The sequence below is a fragment of the Cornus florida genome, unplaced genomic scaffold (assembly GCF_030987335.1).
Source record: "Cornus florida cultivar Cherokee Brave unplaced genomic scaffold, ASM3098733v1 CherokeeBrave_3.0.0_Hap2_Chr02, whole genome shotgun sequence".
In the NCBI taxonomy this organism is placed as follows: Eukaryota; Viridiplantae; Streptophyta; class Magnoliopsida; order Cornales; family Cornaceae; genus Cornus; species Cornus florida.
This window is the reverse complement of record NW_026775572.1, coordinates 31,746,513-31,771,003: the sequence shown is the minus strand read 5'-3', so window position 1 is coordinate 31,771,003 and position 24,491 is coordinate 31,746,513. Positions and strand designations below refer to the sequence as shown.

The 24,491-nt window shown below is 35.0% G+C and overlaps 2 protein-coding genes across 2 annotated transcripts; both read right to left on the bottom strand.

The window, feature by feature from the left end:
- Nucleotides 1-920: 920 nt before the first annotated feature.
- On the bottom strand, nt 921-1,889 carry LOC132295974 (probable pectinesterase/pectinesterase inhibitor 40). The gene is made up of 2 exons (XM_059794230.1): nt 1,649-1,889; nt 921-1,339 (listed from the first exon to the last, which is right to left on the bottom strand). Exons 1-2 carry the CDS (start codon nt 1,887-1,889, stop codon nt 921-923), a joined length of 660 nt encoding a protein of 219 aa, XP_059650213.1.
- A 20,217-nt stretch (nt 1,890-22,106) lies between these two features.
- Nucleotides 22,107-23,149, bottom strand: LOC132295973 (probable pectinesterase/pectinesterase inhibitor 40). Its single transcript, XM_059794228.1, has 2 exons — nt 22,834-23,149; nt 22,107-22,525 (listed from the first exon to the last, which is right to left on the bottom strand). The coding sequence occupies exons 1-2, from the start codon at nt 23,147-23,149 to the stop codon at nt 22,107-22,109; spliced, it is 735 nt and encodes a 244-aa protein (XP_059650211.1).
- Between the last annotated feature and the right edge of the window lie 1,342 nt (nt 23,150-24,491).

Sequence of the window (24,491 nt, the reverse complement as noted above, 5' to 3'; positions counted from 1 at the left end):
ATTCTGTAAATTTGATTGCACTAAAGAAGAAGATGTACCAACACTTTCTACAAAGAAAAAGAAGGTTCAGTATTCTAAAGACCACAAATCTCTAAACCCTAAACTGATCGAAAACCCAAATCACTAAACTAAAAACCACAAATCCCTAAATTAAAAATCAAATTCACAACAAAAATCACCCAACCAACAAAATCCATAATCAAATCTACAACCAAACTCATCCAAAAAACAAAATCCATAAGCAAAAACTTGCTACAGAAAAATACAGATTTGTGTTTACCTGAACAGATGGAGCTTGAAAAAAATCTAAACAAGAGTCTGGATGCAGAGGAGAGAAGAGCTGGAAAGTTCTGGTTTCAATTGGAATTGGAGTTTGGTTAATAACAATGGGCTGGTCTCATCGGATTTCAAGATTGATGTTTGAGCAGGCCTTTGAATTACTCTGTTGCTGAAGTTTTTCTCAGATATTTTCAATGCTGTGGATGTTTCTGGTTTGAGAGAGATTGTTGCAGAGATGCAAGCTTTAATGGACTTCAAGATCAAAAAATTTTAGAGCAGGATTTTTTAGTTCTGGTTTATTTTGTTTTTGTTTCTTCTGGTTCACTCTAGTCTAGCTTGGATTTCCTTTGCTGGTTTGAAAATGACATAGTCCATTACTTGCTTTGTACCGGAGGATGTCCTCCATGTTTTGTAATTGTACTATTTTGATTTATATATAAAACAAAAATCCCATTCAGGAAAAAAAAGAAAAGAAATTCAGCAACAAGAAGAAGCTTATATTTGTGATGGAGGATGACGAATTGAAACAAAATTAAATCAACACGGAACCAAATGTTCAGCACATGATATTAAGGGAATCAAGGCTTAAAATTATTCAAGAAATAGCAAAACAAATAACCTATTTCTCTAACTGAATCAAGCTAAGTGTCAATTGAGTGGGACCCATATCTAATTACAGTATACATTAAAGATTCTGCTTCAGAACGACGATAAGTGCACATAGTGCATGTCGAAAATTCACTGTTCGCTATACCCCTTGATTCAGCTGTAACAAAAATGGGCAATCCTTCATTCTCTGGATTCCTCCCGTATATGTTGCAATTCTGGAACATAATGCCTGCGTCACCAAAGATGAAGTCTAGGGTTCCAAAGATGTTGCATTTGTAGAAAAATTTCCTACCGGAAATCATAAACAAAGTGTCCTGGTATCCTTTGAAACTACACCTATAGAATTCATGATTTAAGCCTACACTTCTCACAGCAACTGCCTGTCCGGCATTGACTCCGGCGGAATTCACAAAGCTGATGTCTTTTGCAACAAAATGTTGTGCTTCTATATCTGCATGTACACATTAATAGACACACGTCTTGTTTCTATATCTGCATGTACACAATATACACACGTCATGAGGTGCTTCATAAGCCTTAGGTTTGGGGTTCGAGTCCCCGATAGTTCTTGGTGACTAGTCTCAGCTTGTTGAGGGTCCCTAAGGATTCGTGCATTCCCGGATACCCGAGTTACCCAAAAATAAAATACGAAAAAAAAAAAAAATAGTGTAGTATATGTTCTTATCAGTTTAATATCTGATTCGTGGATCAATGGCGTACACATTTATAAAGAAAGAGAGATGGGATAGTGATCACATACTGACAGTGGCCGATTCGTCTGTCCCAATACCAGTGGAAGTACTCTTATTGAACTGTATTATGGTGTGGTCAATTCCATCTCCCAAGAACACGACACTGTTCTTATACATACCCACATCTACTGCTTCGTTGTAAATTCCCCGCTTGATGTGAATGATGTATGTGGCCGAAGCTGAATTAGGTATTGCAGAAACGGCTTTTGAGATGCTGCGATAGTCTCCACTCCCATCCTTTGACACCATAGATGTGGTTTTATACCCTGAAATGGAAATGGGAATGGCAAGAAACAAAATGAGACAAAGTAAACTACCGGCCATGTTGGTGGTGGAAAGCGGTGGCGACAGTGACGGAGGTGGTGGAAGGCAACAGCAGAGTTGGGAGTGATGGAAGGGAGCGACGGTAGAGAAGGTGGTGGAAGTGAAGTGATGGTTTACTGCTTTAAAACAAATAAGAAAAAAAATTCTGCTTTAAAATAAATATGTAATTTCCATATTACTACTCTGATTTTCTTCCTTATTTGTTTTCTCTTTCTTTTCTTTTTTTCGTTTTTTTTTCCTACCTCGAAACAAGGGTCCAGCTAACCCCAAAAATTAAATGTGGTACAAAGAGAGTATAATACTAAAGATGTTTAAAAGTTATAATGTTAAGGATGGAACACTTAATGTGTGGTACAAAGAGAGTTTAAAAGTAAATTAGCAGTAAAAATTATAACTAAATTAGCTGTAAATATTTGTTATTTCTTAATGAGATTAAGGTACCAAGTGTTACATCCTTATTAGTCCATCATTTTTGTTTGTATTTTCCAAATTAATATAATTGAAAAGTCAAAACAAAATAAATGTTATAGTTTTGTAATTAGTCTTAACTTTTCAAAAAGAATTAGCATCGTGAATGCAATTTAATATTCGTATTTTGAATTATTGTTTAAGTGACGTGGCTACGTCCTAATTAAAAGGACACATATGCATTGAAAAACGAAAAACAAAAATTGCAAAAACTCAAATACGGACCACAAAGTCTAGAGGCAGTTATTCATTTCATTTTGGGTAAATTTGTGGGTTTAATTCTAAAAATTTTGGATTTTTCTTTTCTTATTATTTTTTTTTTTCAGACCCACTGCAGCTCCTCTGTTTTGTCAGGGTACTTTTGTCTTTTCATTTTTTCGATCAAGTCTCTTGCTGGGTTGTCTTTAATTACACCAAATTCATAGTTTTTTTTTTTTTTTTTTTTTTTTTTTTTTAGTTAAAGAAATTTGTTGCAAATAGTCAATAATTTAGAGGGTTTTTTTTGACACTTTACCCAAAATTGGGTAATGCACGGGTCACAGTTAAATAGTTTTGACTCATGTGGCCCACTATTTGCTAGTCATAGGATTGAGAATAGGGTGATACAGCTAGCAGAGTGAGCACAAACGAAGATAAAGAGTCAGGATGTAAAACCCTAAAATTTCGTACATTATTTTTTTTATTATTTAGTATTTAGTATTTTAACGTGATAGTTGAGATAATAGAGTTTTTTTTTTTAAATTTAAAACTTTAAATAAGAGTCCTAGGTTATCTCGAATACAGTTATATTTATCCTTTATATTTTACATCGTATCAGTACGAGGATATTATTTTTCAAAAAAAAAAAGAAGAAAGAAATTACCGAGAGAGAAAGAGAGGAAGCGGGTTACTGATTTTTCGTTGGCAATCTGCAGTAGCCGGAAAAAGAGACGGTGACCAAAGGATCGGCTAGAGAGAAAGGTTTAACGATATTTAACAGGCAAGTTAATCTTGCTTTATATACTTGTATATATACGAAACTCTGCCTAATTACGATTAATCAAGAATTAATATAACATGTTTTTATGAATTGGGGTATATCGATCTAATGTAAATTAGGCATAGAATGGCATGAAACTTTATCACATGTTCTAATAGCACTGAATATAAGTTTAAATGGAGGACATTTACTTGATGCGCATGTGTGTGTGTTTGTGTGTATAGATATTGAATAAATGTAATTCACATGTTTTTATACTTGCTATATGCATGGTAAGCTTGATTAATAGACTGATTTGATATTATATGTGTGTATATATATGGAAACTGATTTGGTGTTATTATATATCAATATACTTATACGAATTGTTTGATTTACGGAGAGTTAGAAATCAAAGTTCAGCGTGGAATATTTTAATAAGTGAAATAATTTATTGTTGTAAGTCTTGCATTCAATTTGATGTTTCAAACTTAAGCTTTATTGACTACAGAAAGCTTAAAAGTAGACTTTGGGGTCAATAGAAGGTAGAACCGTTAGATATTGGTTGGAAAAGAAAAAAAACAGATAGAAAAGCAAATGCATTATGGTGGTGAAGACCCACTTTGGGTTCTTCTCTACGAAGCACATTCTTGGCAATGGAAAGTGAGGGAGAGTGTGTTGCCGTGAGACATCGGTTTGACTATTGAAAGTTATCACTGGAATCTACTCGCCGAGCCTAGTTCGTTGGGGGCAATACCCGGGTTCAACCGAAATGAATAATATATTTAATTATTTTAAATTTTGAAAAACAAATATAGAAGAGTATTTTTTTTTAGTATTCAAAAAAAAAAAAATATTATTGAAATTCCAGAATATTAGTTTTAAGTATAATGGACTTAGTTTTGCTGAAATCCAGATTTTTAAATGACATTTTGGTAGTTTTACGAAATTAAAACCCGAAAAAGTATTATTTTCAGCACTAAGATGGAGAGTACGGAAATATTATTAAGACTTAGCTTCTGAAATTTTGTAGGGAGTCATATCTAATATTAGGCTATGTCCAGAATTTTGTACTCTCACTAGTTGGGTCTATAGGGTTCTGTTTTTAAATTAAAAGCGTGTTTCATATCTAATATTAGGCTATGTCCAGAATTTTGTACTCTCACTAGTTGGGTCTATAGGGTTCTGTTTTTAAATTAAAAGCGTGTTTGGGTGTATTACTTATTGATTTTAAATTATTAATTAATAATGTATTTCATAAATCACCATAAATAATAATGATGAGTTTGGATTAGTCGGAGGGCAGTCAGGGACTGACTCTATGATGACTTTTGAGTATGGTCAGGGACCTACCTATTTGGGAGTGCACTACCCTTTTGTTATGGCCATGGGTCTAATGAGCCCTTATTGTGTGGACGTGATCAGGGATCATCTGGGGAGTAGACGTACAATCCAGCCACACGTGTGTTTTTGGTAGTCAGGGACTATACGATTCACACCATTTTATTGGACGGGAGCTCGGTGCTCATGTGAGATATGCCGATTTATAAAAAAATAAAAGATGGTTATTTATTAAGTTTATAACTAATTGGGTTATACACATTTGAATAATGAACTTATTTGAGTTGCTTATATATACAGGAATATAAGGTAAGGTTAATTTGCTGAACGATGATTATGTTTAGCATTTATTGCTGAGCTTGTGAGCTCACCCCATTATCACATTTCAGGTACACGTTGAGTAGGAACGTGATGGGATTACATGATGGGAATGGATTTTAGCTCGTTGCGCATTGATTTATTTTAGCTCGGTTTTTCCTTTATTCTGATTATTGTAATAAAGTTAATGTTTTATGAAACTTTATTGAGTTGATTCAGTGGTCATAGATGTTTTGTTTTACTAGAGGGAATTGCACCTCTATTTATGGATTTGTATAAAATTTGTCAGACTCTCATGTTTGTTAAGTTGAATGACGGGATTCATTGTAGTTCTATTATGGAGGATGTATGTTGAGAATTGATGGAAGTTATACCTTAGATTTTTTTTATGCAGGACAAGTAGTTCTTGTATTAAAATTTGGGGTGTGACAGTTTGGTATCAGAGCCTAGGTTAAGAATTACCTGGCTAAGAGAAGTGATAGTAAGAATAGAAGCATATACTTATACGAATTATTGCTCTCTTACCATGCTCCAGTTTAAGTATAAATTACTTGTGAGACTTATCATTGACATTCTTTACTGGAAATAGGATGTCAGGAGCTGGAAGAGGCAGAGGACGACCTGCTAGAGGTAGAGGTCAGGGAGGTGCTGGTCGTGGTGGTGTTGACCATGACAATGTTCAGTTGGAGGATGCACCTCATGTGCCAAATCCTATGATTGGATTTATCAGAGATATCCGCAAATTGGGGGCTGTTGAATTTACTAGAGCTACCGATCCACTTGATGCTGAGAAGTGGATTGAGGATATGGAAAAGTATTTTGAGATGATGGACTGCACTGAGGTGCAGAAAAGGAAGATTGGTGCATTTCTTTTATCTGGTGAGGCGCGCCAGTGGTGGCAGTCAGAGACCAGGATGGTTGTGGACATTACAAATATGACCTGGGATGATTTTAAAACTCGGTTCAATGACAAATACTTTCCACAATTAGTGAAGGAGAAGAAGGCAGCAGAGTTCACACAGCTGGAACAGAATAATGAGATGTCAGTTAGTGAGTACGAGAGGAAGTTTACAGAGCTATCCCGATTCGCTCCTCACATTGTTGCGAATGAGTTACACAAGGTTAGAAAGTTTGAGCGAGGATTGGTCTCTTATGTGAAGAAGTTTGTGGTGGGTCATCGTTTTGACACTTATGCTAGAGTGGTGGAATGTGCTATGGCAGTAGAGGAGAATAATAACATTGGCTTTCAGAAACAGAAGGAGCGTAGGGTAGAACAGAAAGGTAAGGGGGCTAGCAACACTCAACAGAATCAGAGTAGCTCTCAACAGAATCAGAGGGGTCAGTAGCAGCAGACTCAGAGAAACTGGCAGGGTCAGTCTTGGCAGAGAGGTAGACAAGATTGGCGAGCAGGGAAACGGCAGAGAGTTGGTGAAGGTGAGCAATCCACAGCTTTAGTACCAGCCACACCTCATGATGCACAGCCATATCAGTTCAGTGGGCATTGCTACAATTGTCGTGAGCAAGGACATTTGGCTCGTAATTGTCCCAAGCCTCACAAGAATAACCAGCAGAAAGGTCAGGCACCACAGCAACAATGAGGTGCAAGGGTTTATGCAGTTGTTCCAGATGGGAGACAGGATCGTGCACCACCAGCAGTGGAAGGTACACTTACTATTTATGGCAGTATAGCTAGAGTACTATTTGATTCAGGTTCTTCATTTTCTTTTATTGCACTATCATTTGTGAATACACTGGGATTAGAACCTGGACATATGAGTAATGCCTTATCTATTACAACTCCACTCGGGAGCGCGACGACACTTGATAGAATATGTCGTGCTTGCCCTGTTACAATTGGGGAGTTGGAGTATCCTATTGATTTAATAGTATTACGTATGAGAGAATTTGATGTTATACTGGGTATGGATTGGTTGGCTAGATATCATGCTCAGTTGGACTGCCATGAGAGGATTATTGTATTCTCAGTTCCGGGACAGTTTCCTTCTCGATATAAGTGTGGGGAGTTTGAGGGCACCATGACTATGGGATTTCTGGCCCACATCAAGGTGGTTGAGCAATGCGTGACTATAGATCAGTTGCCTACAGTGTCAGAGTATGCAGATGTGTTTCGGGATATTCCGGGTTTGCCTCCTAGGAGGGCAGTGGATTTCTGCATCGACCTCACTCCTGGTATTTCACCTATCTCTAGGGCACCCTACAGAATGGCGCCAGTTGAATTGAGTGAGTTGAAGAAGCAGACTCAAGAGTTGCAAGATCAGGGGTTTATTCGACCTAGCACATCACCGTGGGGAGCACCTGTTCTTTTTGTCAAGAAGAAGGATGGGTCACTCCGCTTATGTGTTGACTACCGTGCACTGAATAAGGTCACTATTAAGAACAAGTACCCATTGCCACGCATCGATGATTTGTTTGATCAACTCAGAGGGGCGCAGTTGTTCTCTAAGATTGACTTGAGGACTGGGTACCATCAGCTGAGGATTAGGGATGAGGATATTCCTAAGACTGCCTTTATGACTCGTTATGGCCTTTATGAGTTTTTAGTCATGCCTTTTGGGCTGACTAACGCTCCGGCAGCTTTTATGGATTTGATGAACCGAGTGTTTCGACCTTACTTGGATCAGTTTGTTGTGGTATTTGTTGATGACATTCTGATATATTCCAAGACTAAGGAGGAACATGAGAGACACTTGAGCATTACACTTCAGACTTTGCGTGAGCATCAGCTCTATGCTAAGTTTGAGAAGTGTGACTTTTGGCAAGAGCAGATTCAGTTTTTGGGGCACGTGATCTCTAAGGATGGAGTTTCAGTAGATTCTGCCAAGGTGGAGGCTGTGATGAGTTGGAAACGGCCTACTACTGTCACTGAGATTCGTAGCTTCTTAGGACTGGCAGGATACTACAGGCGTTTCATTGAAGGTTTCTCCAAGATTGTTGCACCATTGACCCGTTTGACTCGGAAGGATGTGAAGTTTGTTTGGGATCACCGCTGTGAGTAGGCATTTGAGGAGTTGAAAATGAGATTGACTTCGGCACCAGTTCTTACCATTCCTGTTAGTGGTGAGAGATTTGTGATTTACACAGATGCATCACATCAGGGTCTTGGCTGTGTTTTGATGCAAGATGACAAGGTGGTAGCGTATGCCTCTAGGTAGCTTAAGCCACATGAGCAGAATTACCCTACACATGATCTGGAATTGGCAGCAGTGGTTCTTGCATTGAAGGTGTGGAGGCATTACTTGTATGGCGAGGAATTTGAGTTATTCTCTGATCACAAGAGCCTCAAATACCTCTACACTCAGAAGGAGTTGAATATGAGACAACGGAGGTGGATGGAGAAGATGAAGGATTTTGATATGACCCTTCAGTATCATCCTGGAAAGGCTAATATGGTAGCGGATGCCTTGAGTCGAAAACCGAGAGGATTAGTTACCTTTATGATGATTCAGGAGTGGATGATGTTAGAGGCATTGGCAGAGTTTTCTATAATGCCGAGTTCTCAGAGTACAGGGGCTTTTCTTTGTAGTTTGACTGTACAACCTACTTTGATCAGTCGGATCATTCATTCTCAGACTCAGGATGACATGTTACAGACCAAAGCAGTTGAGGCTGTTAATGATGAAGGTAATGTTGACTTGACGTATGGAGCTGATGGTGGTATGAGATTTCGAGGTAGGCCATGTGTTCCAGACTTAGCAGACCTCAAGAGAGAGATTTTAGAGGAGGCACATCACTCTAGGTACACAGTGCACCCAGGTGGCACTAAGATGTATCATGATCTTAAGAGGCAGTTCTGGTGGGAAGGCATGAAACGTGATGTGGCAGAGTTTGTATCTAGATGTCTCACTTGTCAGCGAGTGAAAGCTGAGCACCAGAGACCAGCAGGACTATTACAGCCTTTGCCTGTGCCTGAGTGGAAATGGGAGCATGTGACGATGGATTTTGTAGTGGGGTTACCGAGGTCGATACATAACCATGATACAGTATGGGTGATAGTGGACCGATTGACTAAATCAGCTCATTTTCTACCCATTCGAGCTACTGATACTGTAAAGGAATTGTGTAAGATCTACATTAGAGACATAGTTAAGCTTCATGGAGTGCCGGTGTCTATTGTCTCAGATCGTGATCCTCGTTTTTCATCTCGATTTTGGAGTAGTTTCCAAGCAGCTTTTGGTACTCCTTTAAGTTTGAGTACTGCTTTTCATCCTCAGACCGATGGCCAGTCCGAGAGGGTCATTCAGGTGTTGGAGGATATGCTTCGTGCTTGTGTGCTAGATTTTCAGGGCAGTTGGGAGGATCACATTCCATTGGTTGAGTTCGCTTATAATAATAGCTATCAGGCTAGTATCGGCATGGCACCATATGAGGCACTTTATGGTACACCTTGTTGTTCACCTGTATGTTGGGCTGAGGTTGGTGATGGTAGTCTTTTGGGGCCAGAGTTGGTGCAAGAGACTACGGAGAAGGTTGCCATCATTCGAGATCGACTTCACACAGCTCAGAGTCGACAGAAGAATTATGCAGATCGACGCCGTCATGCTTTGGAGTTTAGTGTGGGTGACTTGGTGTTCTTGAAAGTATCACCAATGAAGGGGGTTACGAGATTTGGCAAGAAGAAAGGGAAGTTAGCTCCTCGATTCATTGGACCTTTTGAGATCACAGAAAGGATTGGGGAGGTAGCTTATAGATTAGCTTTACCACCCAGACTATCTACTGTTCATGATGTTTTCCATGTCTCCATGTTGAGGAGGTGCTTGAGGGATGAAACTCAGGCCATTGACTGCACAGAGGTCCAGATTCGTCCTAATGCAACCTATGTTGAGATGCCTGTTCGCATTGTTGACAGTATAGTGAAACAGTTGAGGCGGGCAGAGATACCTTTGGTGAAGGTGCAGTGGAATCATCAGGACGAGAGAGAGGCTACTTGGGAGATAGAGTCAGAAATGAAGGAAAAGTACCCACAACTCTTCGAATAAGGTATGCAAATTTCGAGGACGAAATTTCTTTTTAGGTGGGTAGAATGTAAAACCCTAAAATTTCGTACATTATTTTTTTTATTATTTAGTATTTAGTATTTTAACGTGATAGTTGAGATAATAGAGTTTTTTTTTTAAATTTAAAACTTTAAATAAGAGTCCTAGGTTATCTCGAATACAGTTATATTTATCCTTTATATTTTACATCATATCAGTACGAGGATATTATTTTTCAAAAAAAAAAAAAGAAAGAAATTACCGAGAGAGAAAGAGAGGAAGCGGGTTACTGATTTTTCGTTGGCAATCTGCAGTAGCCGGAAAAAGAGACGGTGACCAAAGGATCGGCTAGAGAGAAAGGTTTAACGATATTTAACAGGCAAGTTAATCTTGCTTTATATACTTGTATATATACGAAACTCTGCCTAATTACGATTAATCAAAAATTAATATAACATGTTTTTATGAATTGGGGTATATCGATCTGATGTAAATTAGGCATAGAATGGCATGAAACTTTATCACATGTTCTAATAGCACTGAATATAAGTTTAAATGGTGGACATTTACTTGATGCACATGTGTGTGTGTTTGTGTGTATAGATATTGAATAAATGTAATTCACATGTTTTTATACTTGCTATATGCATGGTAAGCTTGATTAATAGACTGATTTGATATTATATGTGTGTATATATATGGAAACTGATTTGGTGTTATTATATATCAATATACTTATACGAATTGTTTTATTTACGGAGAGTTAGAAATCAAAGTTCAGCGTGGAATATTTTAATAAGTGAAATAATTTATTGTTGTAAGTCTTGCATTCAATTTGATGTTTCAAACTTAAGCTTTATTGACTACAGAAAGCTTAAAAGTAGACTTTGGGGTCAATAGAAGGTAGAACCGTTAGATATTGGTTGGAAAAGAAAAAAACAGATAGAAAAGCAAATGCATTATGGTGGTGAAGACCCACTTTGGGTTCTTCTCTACGAAGCACATTCTTGGCAATGGAAAGTGAGGGAGAGTGTGTTGCCGTGAGACATCGGTTTGACTATTGAAAGTTATCACTGGAATCTACTCGCCGAGCCTAGTCCGTTGGGGGCAATACCCGGGTTCAACCGAAATGAATAATATATTTAATTATTTTAAATTTTGAAAAACAAATATAGAAGAGTATTTTTTTTTAGTATTAAAAAAAAAAAAAAACTATTGAAATTCCAGAATATTAGTTTTAAGTATAATGGACTTAGTTTTGCTGAAATCCAGATTTTTAAATGACATTTTGGTAGTTTTACGAAATTAAAACCCGAAAAAGTATTATTTTCAGCACTAAGATGGAGAGTACGGAAATATTATTAAGACTTAGCTTCTGAAATTTTGTAGGGAGTCATATCTAATATTAGACTATGTTCAGAATTTTGTACTCTCACTAGTTGGGTCTATAGGGTTCTGTTTTTAAATTAAAAGCGTGTTTCATATCTAATATTAGGCTATGTCCAGAATTTTGTACTCTCACTAGTTGGGTCTATAGGGTTCTGTTTTTAAATTAAAAGCGTGTTTGGGTGTATTACTTATTGATTTTAAATTATTAATTAATAATGTATTTCATAAATCACCATAAATAATAATGATGAGTTTGGATTAGTCGGAGGGCAGTCAGGGACTGACTCTATGATGACTTTTGAGTATGGTCAGGGACCTACCTATTTGGGAGTGCACTACCCTTTTGTTATGGCCATGGGTTTAATGTGCCCTTATTGTGTGGACGTGATCGGGGATCATCTGCGGAGTAGACGTACAATCCAGCCACACGTGTGTTTTTGGTAGTCAGGGACTATACGATTCACACCATTTTATTGGACGGGAGCCCGGGGCTCATGTGAGATATGCCGATTTATAAAAAAATAAAAGATGGTTATTTATTAAGTTTATAACTAACTGGGTTATACACATTTGAATAATGAACTTATTTGAGTTGCTTATATATACAGGAATATAAGGTAAGGTTAATTTGTTGAACGATGATTGTGTTTAGCATTTATTGCTGAGCTTGTGAGCTCACCCCATTATCACATTTCAGGTACACGTTGAGTAGGAACGTGATGGGATTACATGATGGGAACGGATTTTAGCTCGTTGCGCATTGATTTATTTTAGCTCGGTTTTTCCTTTATTCTGATTATTGTAATAAAGTTAATGTTTTATGAAACTTTATTGAGTTGATTCAGTGGTCATAGATGTTTTGTTCTACTAGAGGGAATTGCACCTCTATTTATGGATTTGTATAAAATTTGTCAGACTCTCATGTTTGTTAAGTTGAATGACGGGATTCATTGTAGTTCTATTATGGAGGATGTATGTTGATAATTGATGGAAGTTATACCTTAGATTTTTTTTATGCAGGACAAGTAGTTCTTGTATTAAAATTTGGGGTGTGACACAGGACTTATAGCAGGGAAGAAGAATGAATAGACTAACAACTTATTGGGTCGCACTAAACTGAAAGAGACTTTTAACCCCCCATATTTCACTCTAATATATGTTTCGCTACATGCCAAGCCACTGTGTAAATCTATATTTGGACATGGACCGCATGGTGTTCAATTTTTATGCTAACAAATTGATGTATGTCCATTATGTTTTGGAGGCCACCAATATAAACTTTATTTATTTTTTTTTTCAATAAATAACTATGATGGTTGTTAATAAATTGAATTAATTTTATCGATACTTTTTAAGTTTGGTCAATTATCACATTAAAAAACTTTTTGAAAATTATTATCACTCACATTACAAATTTTTGGTGTATTTTTCACTCACATTCTAAAAATTAATTTTCAGTTGTGTAAAACCAATTTTTACTTGTAAAAAGACATTATTATCCCATTTAACTTTGGCTTGTCTTACTAAAAGGTTGTTTGATGTTTAAGAAGACATTTCTACGTACCCCTCTCTTTCACCTTTTCCTACCGCCTCTGTTTTTACATCAAATAATGGACAAAATCAATTGACTAACAAAATGCATACCAAACATGTCGTAAGTAAGTATTTCCATAAACAAAGTGATTTGGGACTTGAGTGGGTATAACATTAATCCCACTCGAAAATTTTACACGGATATACGGTTTTTTTTCTTCTGTAAAATTAAATGATTTATAGTATTATAGAAAATAACCCAATTTTAACACGCTTCCTTTAAAGTAAAAAAATTAGAATAATTGACTTTTTTTTTTAAGAAACAAAATTATAAAAATTTAAGATATTGAGTTCTTTCTAAATTATAATATGAATTAATATTATTAAATCTCACAATTTTAAATAAGCCAAAGTCCCACAAAAAAAAAAAAAAAAAAAAAAGGTCCCAAAAAAATCCTACTTTGTTGCATATACCAGGAACAGAATCAGAACTTTTCTGTGAGAGTGAGAGGGAGCAACCTTTAACGAAAAATGTTGAGGGGAATTTCAAAATTTTGTAAGTATATAATTTTAAAATGGATGCAAATTATATACTTTAACATTTTCTTTTTGTAATGTTTATATATTAGTAGGTTTATTAAAATTTGGAACAGAAGAGGATTCCCAAAAACTTGTGAAACCTACGTTGTTTGGCGTAGTCATAGAGGGACAAGTGGGGGCAACTGCCCCAACTTAACTTTTAATGTTTTTAAATTTTATATGGAAATATATATATATTTTTTTCATATTTTATTCTTGATTCATTGAATGAGATTTTTTTTAAGTATATTTAATTGAGTGAACTCAATTTTGAAAGCATTGAATATTCTGAAAAAATCGTTAGAAATGTACTAAATAGAAATATAATGAATCAATATTATAATTTTTATATATATTGTTTTGATTCAAATTATATATATATATATAAATATATATATATACATATATTATTGCCATTGAAGATTGCCCCATAGAAAGAAATTCTTCCTTGCCACGCCACTGGTACAGGCTTGTTGAAATGAGATGGGTTTATCGAAACCAGTTAGGTAGAACATTTACTCCATATCATCCTTGGAACACTGGTGAATCCAAACATACACATAAACAACGTATACACGTGGCTCAAGTAGAAAGAACACATGTAAAAGAATTCAAATTTAATGCGAAGTTATAAGCCGAATCTCCGGTATTAATTCTAAAACTCTTTCAATTACCAATAAACATGATTAATCAACTTATTAATTTAATCACATTTATTATTATTATTTTTTTTTCTTTCTAATTTAACCACCAAAGAGAGTATCATTCACAGTCACATAAGTGACACGGTTCCACCTTTAATTGGTTGAAAATTTAATTATAAAAGTTGTAATTAATTCTATTGTACTTATACATTTTATTTATGCTCATCGACAATGGTTTCTCACTGTTTTTCTCAATTTTCTTTTTCTCAATTCTTTACTTTTCTTTGTTCACACAAACACACATATATTTATATATAATACCTAACCATATAGTGAATAGATTAGAAAATTTTACATATTAACTAAAACTCAAATTTTATAATATTACTTTAATTAAAACTCAATCTCATAATAATATTTCAATTAAATTACATAAAACCCAATAAAAAAATGAACATATATATATACAAGACAATTGAACCCAAAAAAAAATTAGAGTAAAGAATGAAGTGTAGCTATATATATCTAGGAAAGAAAAAAATAATAATAATAAAGTTGAATATAGGTACAAAAGAAAGAAGGTTATTAGGTATACAAACGGTACCGATTGCTAAACCAAGTTCAACAAGAAGATGATGATAACATGGCAAAATGAAAGATCCTTAGATATTCAGTACGATCATATAATATAAATCCACCAAGAAAAAGCGTCATGTAGTATGATTACAATGCTTAATTATTTTACTTCGTATACAACAGAAAATAATACAACAATTATTAAAATACACTATACAAAAACATGACAAACCATGTCAGTCCTACTTAATTAATAAGTTAAAACTTGTGAACATCATATGCCTGTTCAATTTACTTGCTTTTCTAACAATTTAGGGAGGGAGAAAATAAGGATAAACAAACCAAATGCAAGCATCAGCAGCAGCAATCTTGAACTAAATATAGAAAGATAATACTGCAAACCCATCATTTTTCAATCAACATTTCTACTTACATATTCAAGCTGTTAGGAATCAAACTACCACAATCATATGTATCAGACAACATGTCCGTTCTTTGTCAGTCAGTCCAACAGCCGAGCATAAACCAGAATTAACAAAAACTTGCACCAATATCCAAAACACCTACAACTCTCTATATCCCTACTTCATTTCTTACACACACCTGAACAAGAACCACCGCAAACAAAACCAGCATGCTCACACTGCCAGAAAAAAATATAGTAATATTTACCATGTTACCAGATTATGCAGTCAATGCAGCAGGTGTATTCGATCTCTTTCCTTCCATAGCATCTTTCTTTTTATGGCAGGTTGTGCACAGGAAGGGGCCTTCCCATGGATTTGATGCAAGTGAGAAAAAGGGCCCAGAGTTAACAGATAAACCATCACTTGGTGGTTGATCCACTTGGCAAACTGCGCATCTGAAAATCCCAGTGTTTAAGTTCAAAGGAATATCCTTACCCAGCCTGCAGTTTTACAAAGTATGAAGTGAAGCTTGGGCAACAGCAAAAGAAAAGAGAGAGAGAGACAGAGAATTCAAAAGTTCATTTTCTCATTGGGCTACAGAGTTGCATCATCTAGGTCAACTTATCACAAAGTCGATTTTAATTGGCATAACAAATAATTACAAATCCAAGGCAATATGAGAACAGGACAATTGGAAGCAAATGTGCACTTAAAGGGCCAATCAAATCCTGACATAATAATAATAATAACAGCTGAAAGAATTTCTCAATTTTCTATAGCAATTGTGCGCGAGTTTCATCTCTAATAAAGAACTACTAACTGATAATGGAGGGAACGTCCCCATTATTTTCACAAGGAATAGTCAAAACATTTTTGAAATAAAATTCCCCAACCCGGAGGATTGGAATACAACTGCATTCAATACAAGTATTTGTCATTTGATAATTCAATATAAGAATTTGACAATTGATTTCTGTGACTAAATAAATAAAAACATTTTGAATTTTCATTGTCTTTAGGTTTCGACCCACTGCTCTCAGAATACAGATGACATTGATACAACATCTTCAAACACAATTCTACGTGCTGCATCTTTCATCAGTGTGATGAACATAAAAACTTTCAAAGCTTACCCAAATCCAAAAAATATTAAACCTTTTTAATTACCCCCACATAGTTAGGATGAGGGACTACTTTTTGTATCATTCAACTATCTCCTTGTCAACAAAGGCTACATAACAGCATCAGTCCATCGCAAACTGTCTATTTTAAGAACCGATTCCTGGTATCCCCATTGACATCAAAGGTCATTATCTTTAATGAATCCAAGATGAATTAATAAGGCTGAGTATAAATGATTCTGCTCCATTGACAAATATAATCTATGTTGTACTGACAAGAGGATAGAATTTTTGTCATCTTTACCGGTAGGCCTGGATCAGTTGAATTTAGTAGAAACGTATCATCCAGAGAGAAATCTGATGCCGTTTATAGACATTTGCCGTGGAAGAGATCAAGAAAGGCATCTGCCGTATAGAGATGTATTGATGTCTTTCCTCTATAGATAAAATTTCAAGACTAAGCTCCTACTCTTGAGGTTTCACCAGTTTTTGAGGATCGTTGAGATATCATCATGGAAGATGTTATAAGAGTAGGAGCTTAGTCTTGAAATTTTATCTATATGAGGGACTACTTTTTGTATCATTCAACTATATTCTTATCATTCAACTATCTCCTTATCAACAAAGGCTACATAACAGCATCAGTCCATCACAAACTGTCTATTTTAAGAACCAATTCCTGGTACCCCCATTGACATTAAAGGTCATTATCTAAATGAATCCAAGATGAATTAATAAGGCTGAGTATAAATGATTCTGCTCCATTAATAAGGCTGAGTATTCACCATATTGTGTTCCTTTTTCTTTTGGATTAATGGACGAATTTGTAAATCTTCTGAGGAATTTGTGGATTTTGTAGATAGCTTGAGAGGATAATTGGCCCTCTTGGCCTTATCTATTCCTCCTTGGGAGTGCTCCCCTCTTGAGTCCCTTAATGAAACATTACTTCTTATATATGTGTGTGTGTGTGTATATATATATCACAAAACTAGTGCTATGACATCGTCCTTTGAAGAGTTTTATATACTAAGGTTTCCCAAGCACACACATACCGAAAAAATTAAAGAAAGAAAAAATTTATCTAATTTACGCTTAAAATGACATACATAATATGATTACAACTAGTTAGTGTGGTAATATCACGAAACTAGGTTGTGCAATCATCCCTTCAAAATTTCAGCCTTTTAATGATTTTCCAGTGACACGAGAGAAAAAATGTAATCCAAGTTAACCTCGAAATGACAATATAATATCGTGACTCCCTATTCAACCATGGATCCCCCTTGCAGTTAGTTTATCATATGGCCCTAGTGTACTAAATCATGGAGAACGTTAATATATATATATATATATATATATATATATATATATATATATATATATATATATATATATATAAACTTTGATGAAACAGGATTGATGTAACTGATTCCATATAGTTGGGAAACTATTTCATTGAGTCGAGTCTATCAACTGGCAAAGTCACTTTTAGCTGACAATAACATGTGATGACTAATTCTAGCTATGTGAAAACACTAAATTAAAAGATGGGAGAAAATGAGAACATTCACAGCTACTAATTCTGATTGAATTACTATCACAATTTCGGAAGTACCTTAAAGCTTTAAAGACATGGAAACTAAAATTATTGTTTACACAAACAATTTTTTCATCAACGGAACTTAGTTGCCAAAAGATATCCAAAACTGGCACAAATACAAGTGAACAGCAAACAATGCACACAATAGTACCTAAGATGACCAGTAACCAAAACATAACCAAGAAAAAAAAAAAAAAAAAAAAAAAAAAAAAAAAAAAAAAAAAAAAAAAAATAGACCAGTAATCAAACAATTGAGGCAAAAAAAATTCATTGAACTATATGAATTCTTCACACTTGTAATGTTTGATAGTGTCTGCTGTACTATACTAAGGTAAGTTGTGAATGCATACATTTCTGCAAGCAGAAAGCTTTGTTGCTTTGTTCATAGCATTATGAGATCTCTTCCCAAACATAATTGAACTGAACAGATGTGGTTTCTTCCTAGGTGTTGGGGGCAAAACTGGGTGATCAAATGGACTAATATCAACAACTAGGAAGGTTGTATCATCCTTCAGGCCTCTTGACCTGAGAGCTTCCTAAACAGTCGAACAAACAAGAATTAAAAACTACAAAATTCAGATCCTCAAGCTGGTTAAGAAGAGAGCTTGTTACTAGATTATGCAGTCAATGCAGCAGGTGTACTCGATCTCTTTCCTTCCATGGCACCATTCTTGAAAGAAAATTTTAATTTAAGGGTATTTTCATATTTAGCCGAAAGTTTTGAGGTACAAATTAAATATTATCCAGAATAGAAGGGTTTATAAGCAATCTGGGGACACTACGTCAGATCTATCCCTGGGATACCCAACACTTGCTCGTTATAAATTAGCTCTTACATTAAAAAATTAAAGTAAAATAAATGTTATATTTTCATAATTATCATTTTTTCAAAAATCTCCAACTGAGTAATGAGTATATTTAAACTTAAAAGAATAATTTAATAATTTTAAAACCTACACACTATTAATTGTATGTATGTGCCTGTAAACGTTTTAAAATTATTAAATTGTTCTTTTAGGTTTAAATATACTCATTACTCAGTTGCAAGATTTTTGTAGAAATGATAACTAAGAAAATATAACATTTATTTTACTTTAATTTTTTAAATGTAAGAACTAATTTATAACATTTCAAAAAGGAAAGACTAATCCGACAACTAATATGGAAAGGTAGGGCTATATTATTATTATAACATTATAATATGGTAGTCCACACCATATTTATTATAACTTTTTAAGAAAATATATAATTAGTATGGAAAGGTAGGGCTGTCCACACCATATCTTTTATTATTATAACTTTTTTAAAAAATATATAATAATATAAAAACGACAATTAATATGGAAAGGTAGGGCTATAAATACATGTATGATTGTCAAAATAGTACGTACTCATCTTCCCTTCTCGGTCTTGATTGAAAAGAAAATAAAGAAGAGAAGAAATGGCTAGTCATGAGAGTTGTATCTCTCTCCTGGTTTCTCTTTTTCTTTTCAGTCAATCATTCGTCTCAGCTGACGTGTCTCTAATAAGAGCCATTTGCAAAACCACCGAAGAATCTGAAGTTTGTGTTTCAGTTTTATCATCAGACCCTCGAAGCATCACCGCCAGTAACAAAACCAGCCTAGCGAGGATTGCCATGCAAATCACAGCAGCAAAGTGCCATGACATTTCATTATACGCCAACCAACTGCTTCGTACCGCAACAGACCCTGGTTACAAGCAAGACCTGGAGGACTGTAGAGATAGTTATGACCATGTTGAGTTTGGCATAACCGATGAAGGTCTGTCAAATTTTGATCAAGGGAGATATGAAGACGCGGGGAGATACACTGAAGATGCTTCTATTGCTTCTGAAACCTGCGACGAACACGGCATAAAAGCCTTAAAGCAGATGAATACTCTCATTGGTGACTTCTCTATTGATGCAAGGACGATTGTAAAGAGCTTGTCCAAGTCATGATCATCAAATCGTATACTATTATTATTATGCCAAATTAATTAATAAACATGCTTTATTCACTTTATTGACAAAACTAATGTGTTTGCTTTTACTCCTAAAATTTTGTCAACAATATATTTTGAAGGAAAATGATATATAAAAAAAATGTTTTTGCTCGTCTATAGAATAGACTTGATGTGACAAAAACTCTCTCTATTAACGTAATTATAATTACTGTCCTTTCTACCCCTGCCTGCTGGGACACATTAATGGGGTTGCACTCTTGGATATTATATTTACTGGATTCTATCTAGGATAATATCATGTGAAACTTTCTAAGCTAACTAAGCCTGATTAATATCTAATGTTACAGTTATATCTAGTACCCTTTATGAAGTGTGTATTATCAACGACTTTAAATCCAAACGCATGGTCAAGGCACAATTTGCCACGAGTACCCTTTGGGATTTTTGTTGTTTTCTTCAACTAATTCATTTTTCATCTGAGGTTTTTCTTTCTTGTTATATTCTTTTTAACATTTTGGACAGATGGTTAACTAATAATTTAACTTGCTCCAACCTCTGGCCTTGGGATTCAGCTCTTCCAACTCAATATGAGTAAAATTGTCCAAAACTTTGAGATTTGCACAGGTCACACCTCTGGATTCCCTTCGACTAGTGAGCCCGAGATTTGTGTAATTCAATATTCAAATTCTTCTGTTCAACTTTATGAGAATTTATTTGATTTTTTATTTTCTTGTTTTTTGAAAATTTCATCTACTGCAAGACTTGATGCAGTGTTGCATGCGATAGGTCTTGAGCAGTTATTTTTAAATGAAGGATAATTTATTTAGATTTTGTTCTTACTGATCGTTGGTACTTGTTTTTGGTTTTTAGCTCCCCTCAAGCGCATGAGCAGTTGGTGTTTTGATGAGAAACTTTTCTTACAGTCACTTAACAAGGTATTATGACCATGAATGGGTTGGTTGCTTTAAAGCGTATAAAACTATTACTTATGCATAGCCATGTTTATATGATTTCTTCACTCGATTAGGTTCATTATGCAGCATTAGCTATCTGGGAATGTACTGACTGGCATGGTTTGTTATTTCACTTGCAGGTTTTGGTTTCAGTCTCTGAAAGCAGTTCCATCATTCTTTACCTCGTTTCATACAAAATTTGCACAATGCTGTATTTAAAATCTCCATTAATTTAAGCCCATTAACATTCGGTTGGATAGAGAAAGAGAAGTCCACCAACATTCGGATGGATACAGCCTATTAGATACGAGGATAGAGTAGGGAATAGGAGAAATTTTGGACTTATTTTGTGATATTTGTTAAATTGGGCTTTTAAATTCTGTAAATTTTGATTGCACTGAAGAAGAAGATGTACCAACACTTTCTACAAAGAAAAAGAAGGTTCAGTATTCTAAAGACCACAAATCTCTAAACCCTAAACTGATCAAAAACCCAAATCACTAAACTAAAAACCACAAATCCCTAAATTAAAAATCAAATTCACAACAAAAAGCACCCAACCAACAAAATCCATAATCAAATCTACAACCAAACTCATCCAAAAAACAAAATCCATAAGCAAAAACTTGCTACAGAAAAATACAGATTTGTGTTTACCTGAACAGATGGAGCTTGAAAAAAATCTAAGCAAGAGTCTGGATGCAGAGGAGAGAAGAGCTGGAAAGTTCTGGTTTCAATTGGAATTGGAGTTTGGTTAATAACAATGGGCTGGTCTCATCGGATTTCAAGATTGATGTTTGAGCAGGCCTTTGAATTACTCTGTTACTGAAGTTTTTCTCAGATATTTTCAATGCTGTGGATGTTTCTGGTTTGAGAGAGATTGTTGCAGAGATGCAAGCTTTAATGGACTTCAAGATCAAAAATTTTTAGAGCAGGATTTTTTAGTTCTGGTTTGTTTTGTTTTTGTTTCTTCTGGTTCACTCTAGTCTAGCTCGGGTTTCCTTTGCTGGTTTGAAAATGACATAGTCCATTACTTGCTTTGTACCGGAGGATGTCCTCCATGTTTGTAATTGTACTATTCTGATTTATATATAAAACAAAAATCCCATTCAGGAAAAAAAAGAAAAGAAATTCAGCAACAAGAAGAAGCTTATATTTGTGATGGAGGATGACGAATTGAAACAAAATTAAATCAACAAGGAACCAAATGTTCAGCACATGACATTAAGGGAATCAAGGCTTAGAATTATTCAAGAAATAGCAAAACAAATAACCTATTTCTCTAACTGAATCAAGCTAAGTGTCAATTGAGTGGGACCCATATCTAATTACAGTATACATTAAAGATTCTGCTTCAGAACGACGATAAGTGCGCATAGTGCATGTCGAAAATTCACTGTTCGCTATACCCCTTGATTCAGTTGTAACAATAATGGGCAATCCTTCATTCTCTGGATTTCTCCCGTATATGTTACAATTCTGGAACATGATGCCTGCGTCACCAAAGATGAAGTCTAGGGTTCGAAAGATGTTGCATTTGTAGAAAAATTTCCTGCCGGAAATCATAAACAAAGTGTCCTGGTATCCTTTGAAACTACACCTATAGAATGCATGATTTAAGCCTACACTTCTCACAGCAACTGCCTGTCCGGCATTGACTCCGGCGGAATTCACAAAGCTGATGTCTTTTGCAACAAAATGTTGTGCTTCTATATCTGCATGTACACATTAATAGACACACGTCTTGCTTCTATATCTGCATGTACACAATATACACACGTCATGAGGTGCTTCATAAGCCTTAGGTTTGGGGTTCGAGTCCCCGATTGTTCTTGGTGACTAGTCTCAGCTTGTTGAGGGTCCCTAAGGATTCGTGCATTTTCGGATACCAGAGTTACACAAAAATAAAATACGAAAAAAAAAAAAATAGTGTAGTATATGTTCTTATCTGTTTAATATCAGATTCGTGGATCAATGGCGCACGCATTTATAAAGGAAGATAGATGGGATAGTGATCACATACTGACAGTGGCCGATTCGTCTGTCCCAATACCAGTGGAAGTACTCTTACTGAACTGTATTATGGTGTGGTCAATTCCATCTCCCAAGAACACGACACTGTTCTTATACATACCCACATCTACTGCTTCGTTGTAAATTCCCCGCTTGATGTGAATGATGTATGTGGCCGAAGCTGAATTAGGTATTGCAGAAACGGCTTTTGAGATGCTGCGATAGTCTCCACTCCCATCCTTTGACACCACAGATGTGGTTTTATACCCTGAAATGGAAATGGGAATGGCAAGAAACAAAATGAGACAAAGTAAACTACCGGCCATGTTGGTGGTGGAAAGCGGTGGCGACAGTGACGGAGGTGGTGGAAGGCAACAGCAGAGTTGGGAGTGATGGAAGGGAGCGATGGTAGAGAAGGTGGTGGAAGTGAAGTGATGGTTTACTGCTTTAAAAGAAATAAGAAAAAAAATTCTGCTTTAAAATAAATATGTAATTTCCATATTACTACTCTGATTTTCTTCCTTATTTGTTTTCTCTTTCTTTTCTTTTTTTCGTTTTTTTTTCCTACCTCGAAACAAGGGTCCAGCTAACCCCAAAAATTAAATGTGGTACAAAGAGAGTATAATACTATAGATGTTTAAAAGTTATAATGTTAAGGATGGAACACTTAATGTATGGTACAAAGAGAGTTTAAAAGTAAATTAGCAGTAAAAATTATAACTAAATTAGCTGTAAATATTTGTTATTTCTTAATGAGATTAAGGTACCAAGTGTTACATCCTTATTAGTCCATCATTTTTGTTTGTATTTTCCAAATTAATATAATTGAAAAGTCAAAACAAAATAAATGTTATAGTTTTGTAATTAGTCTTAACTTTTCAAAAAGAATTAGCATCGTGAATGCAATTTAATATTCGTATTTTGAATTATTGTTTAAGTGACGTGGCTACGTCCTAATTAAAAGGACACATATGCATTGAAAAACGAAAAACAAAAATTGCAAAAACTCAAATACGGACCACAAAGTCTAGAGGCAGTTATTCATTTCATTTTGGGTAAATTTGTGGGTTTAATTCTAAAAATTTTGGATTTTTCTTTTCTTATTATTTTTTTTTTCAGACCCACTGCGGCTCCTCTGTTTTGTCAGGGTACTTTTGTCTTTTCATTTTTTCGATCAAGTCTCTTGCTGGGTTGTCTTTAATTACACTAAATTCATAGTTTTTTTTTTTTTTTTTTTTTTTTTTTTTTTTTTTTTTTTTTTTTTTTTTGTTTAGTTAAAGAAATTTGTTGCAAATAGTCAATAATTTAGAGTGTTTTTTTTGACACTTTACCCAAAATTGGGTAATGCAAGGGTCACAGTTAAATAGTTTTGACTAATGTGGCCCACTATTTGCTAGTCATAGGATTGAGAATAGGGTGATACAGCTAGCAGAGTGAGCTCAAACGAAGATAAAGAGTCAGGATGTAAAACCCTAAAATTTCGTACATTATTTTTTTTATTATTTAGTATTTTAACGTGATAGTTGAGATAATAGAGTTTTTTTTTTTAAATTTAAAACTTTAAATAAGAGTCCTAGGTTATCTCGAATAGAGTTATATTTATCCTTTATATTTTACATCGTATCAGTACGAGGATATTATTTTTCAAAAAAAAAAGAAGAAAGAAAT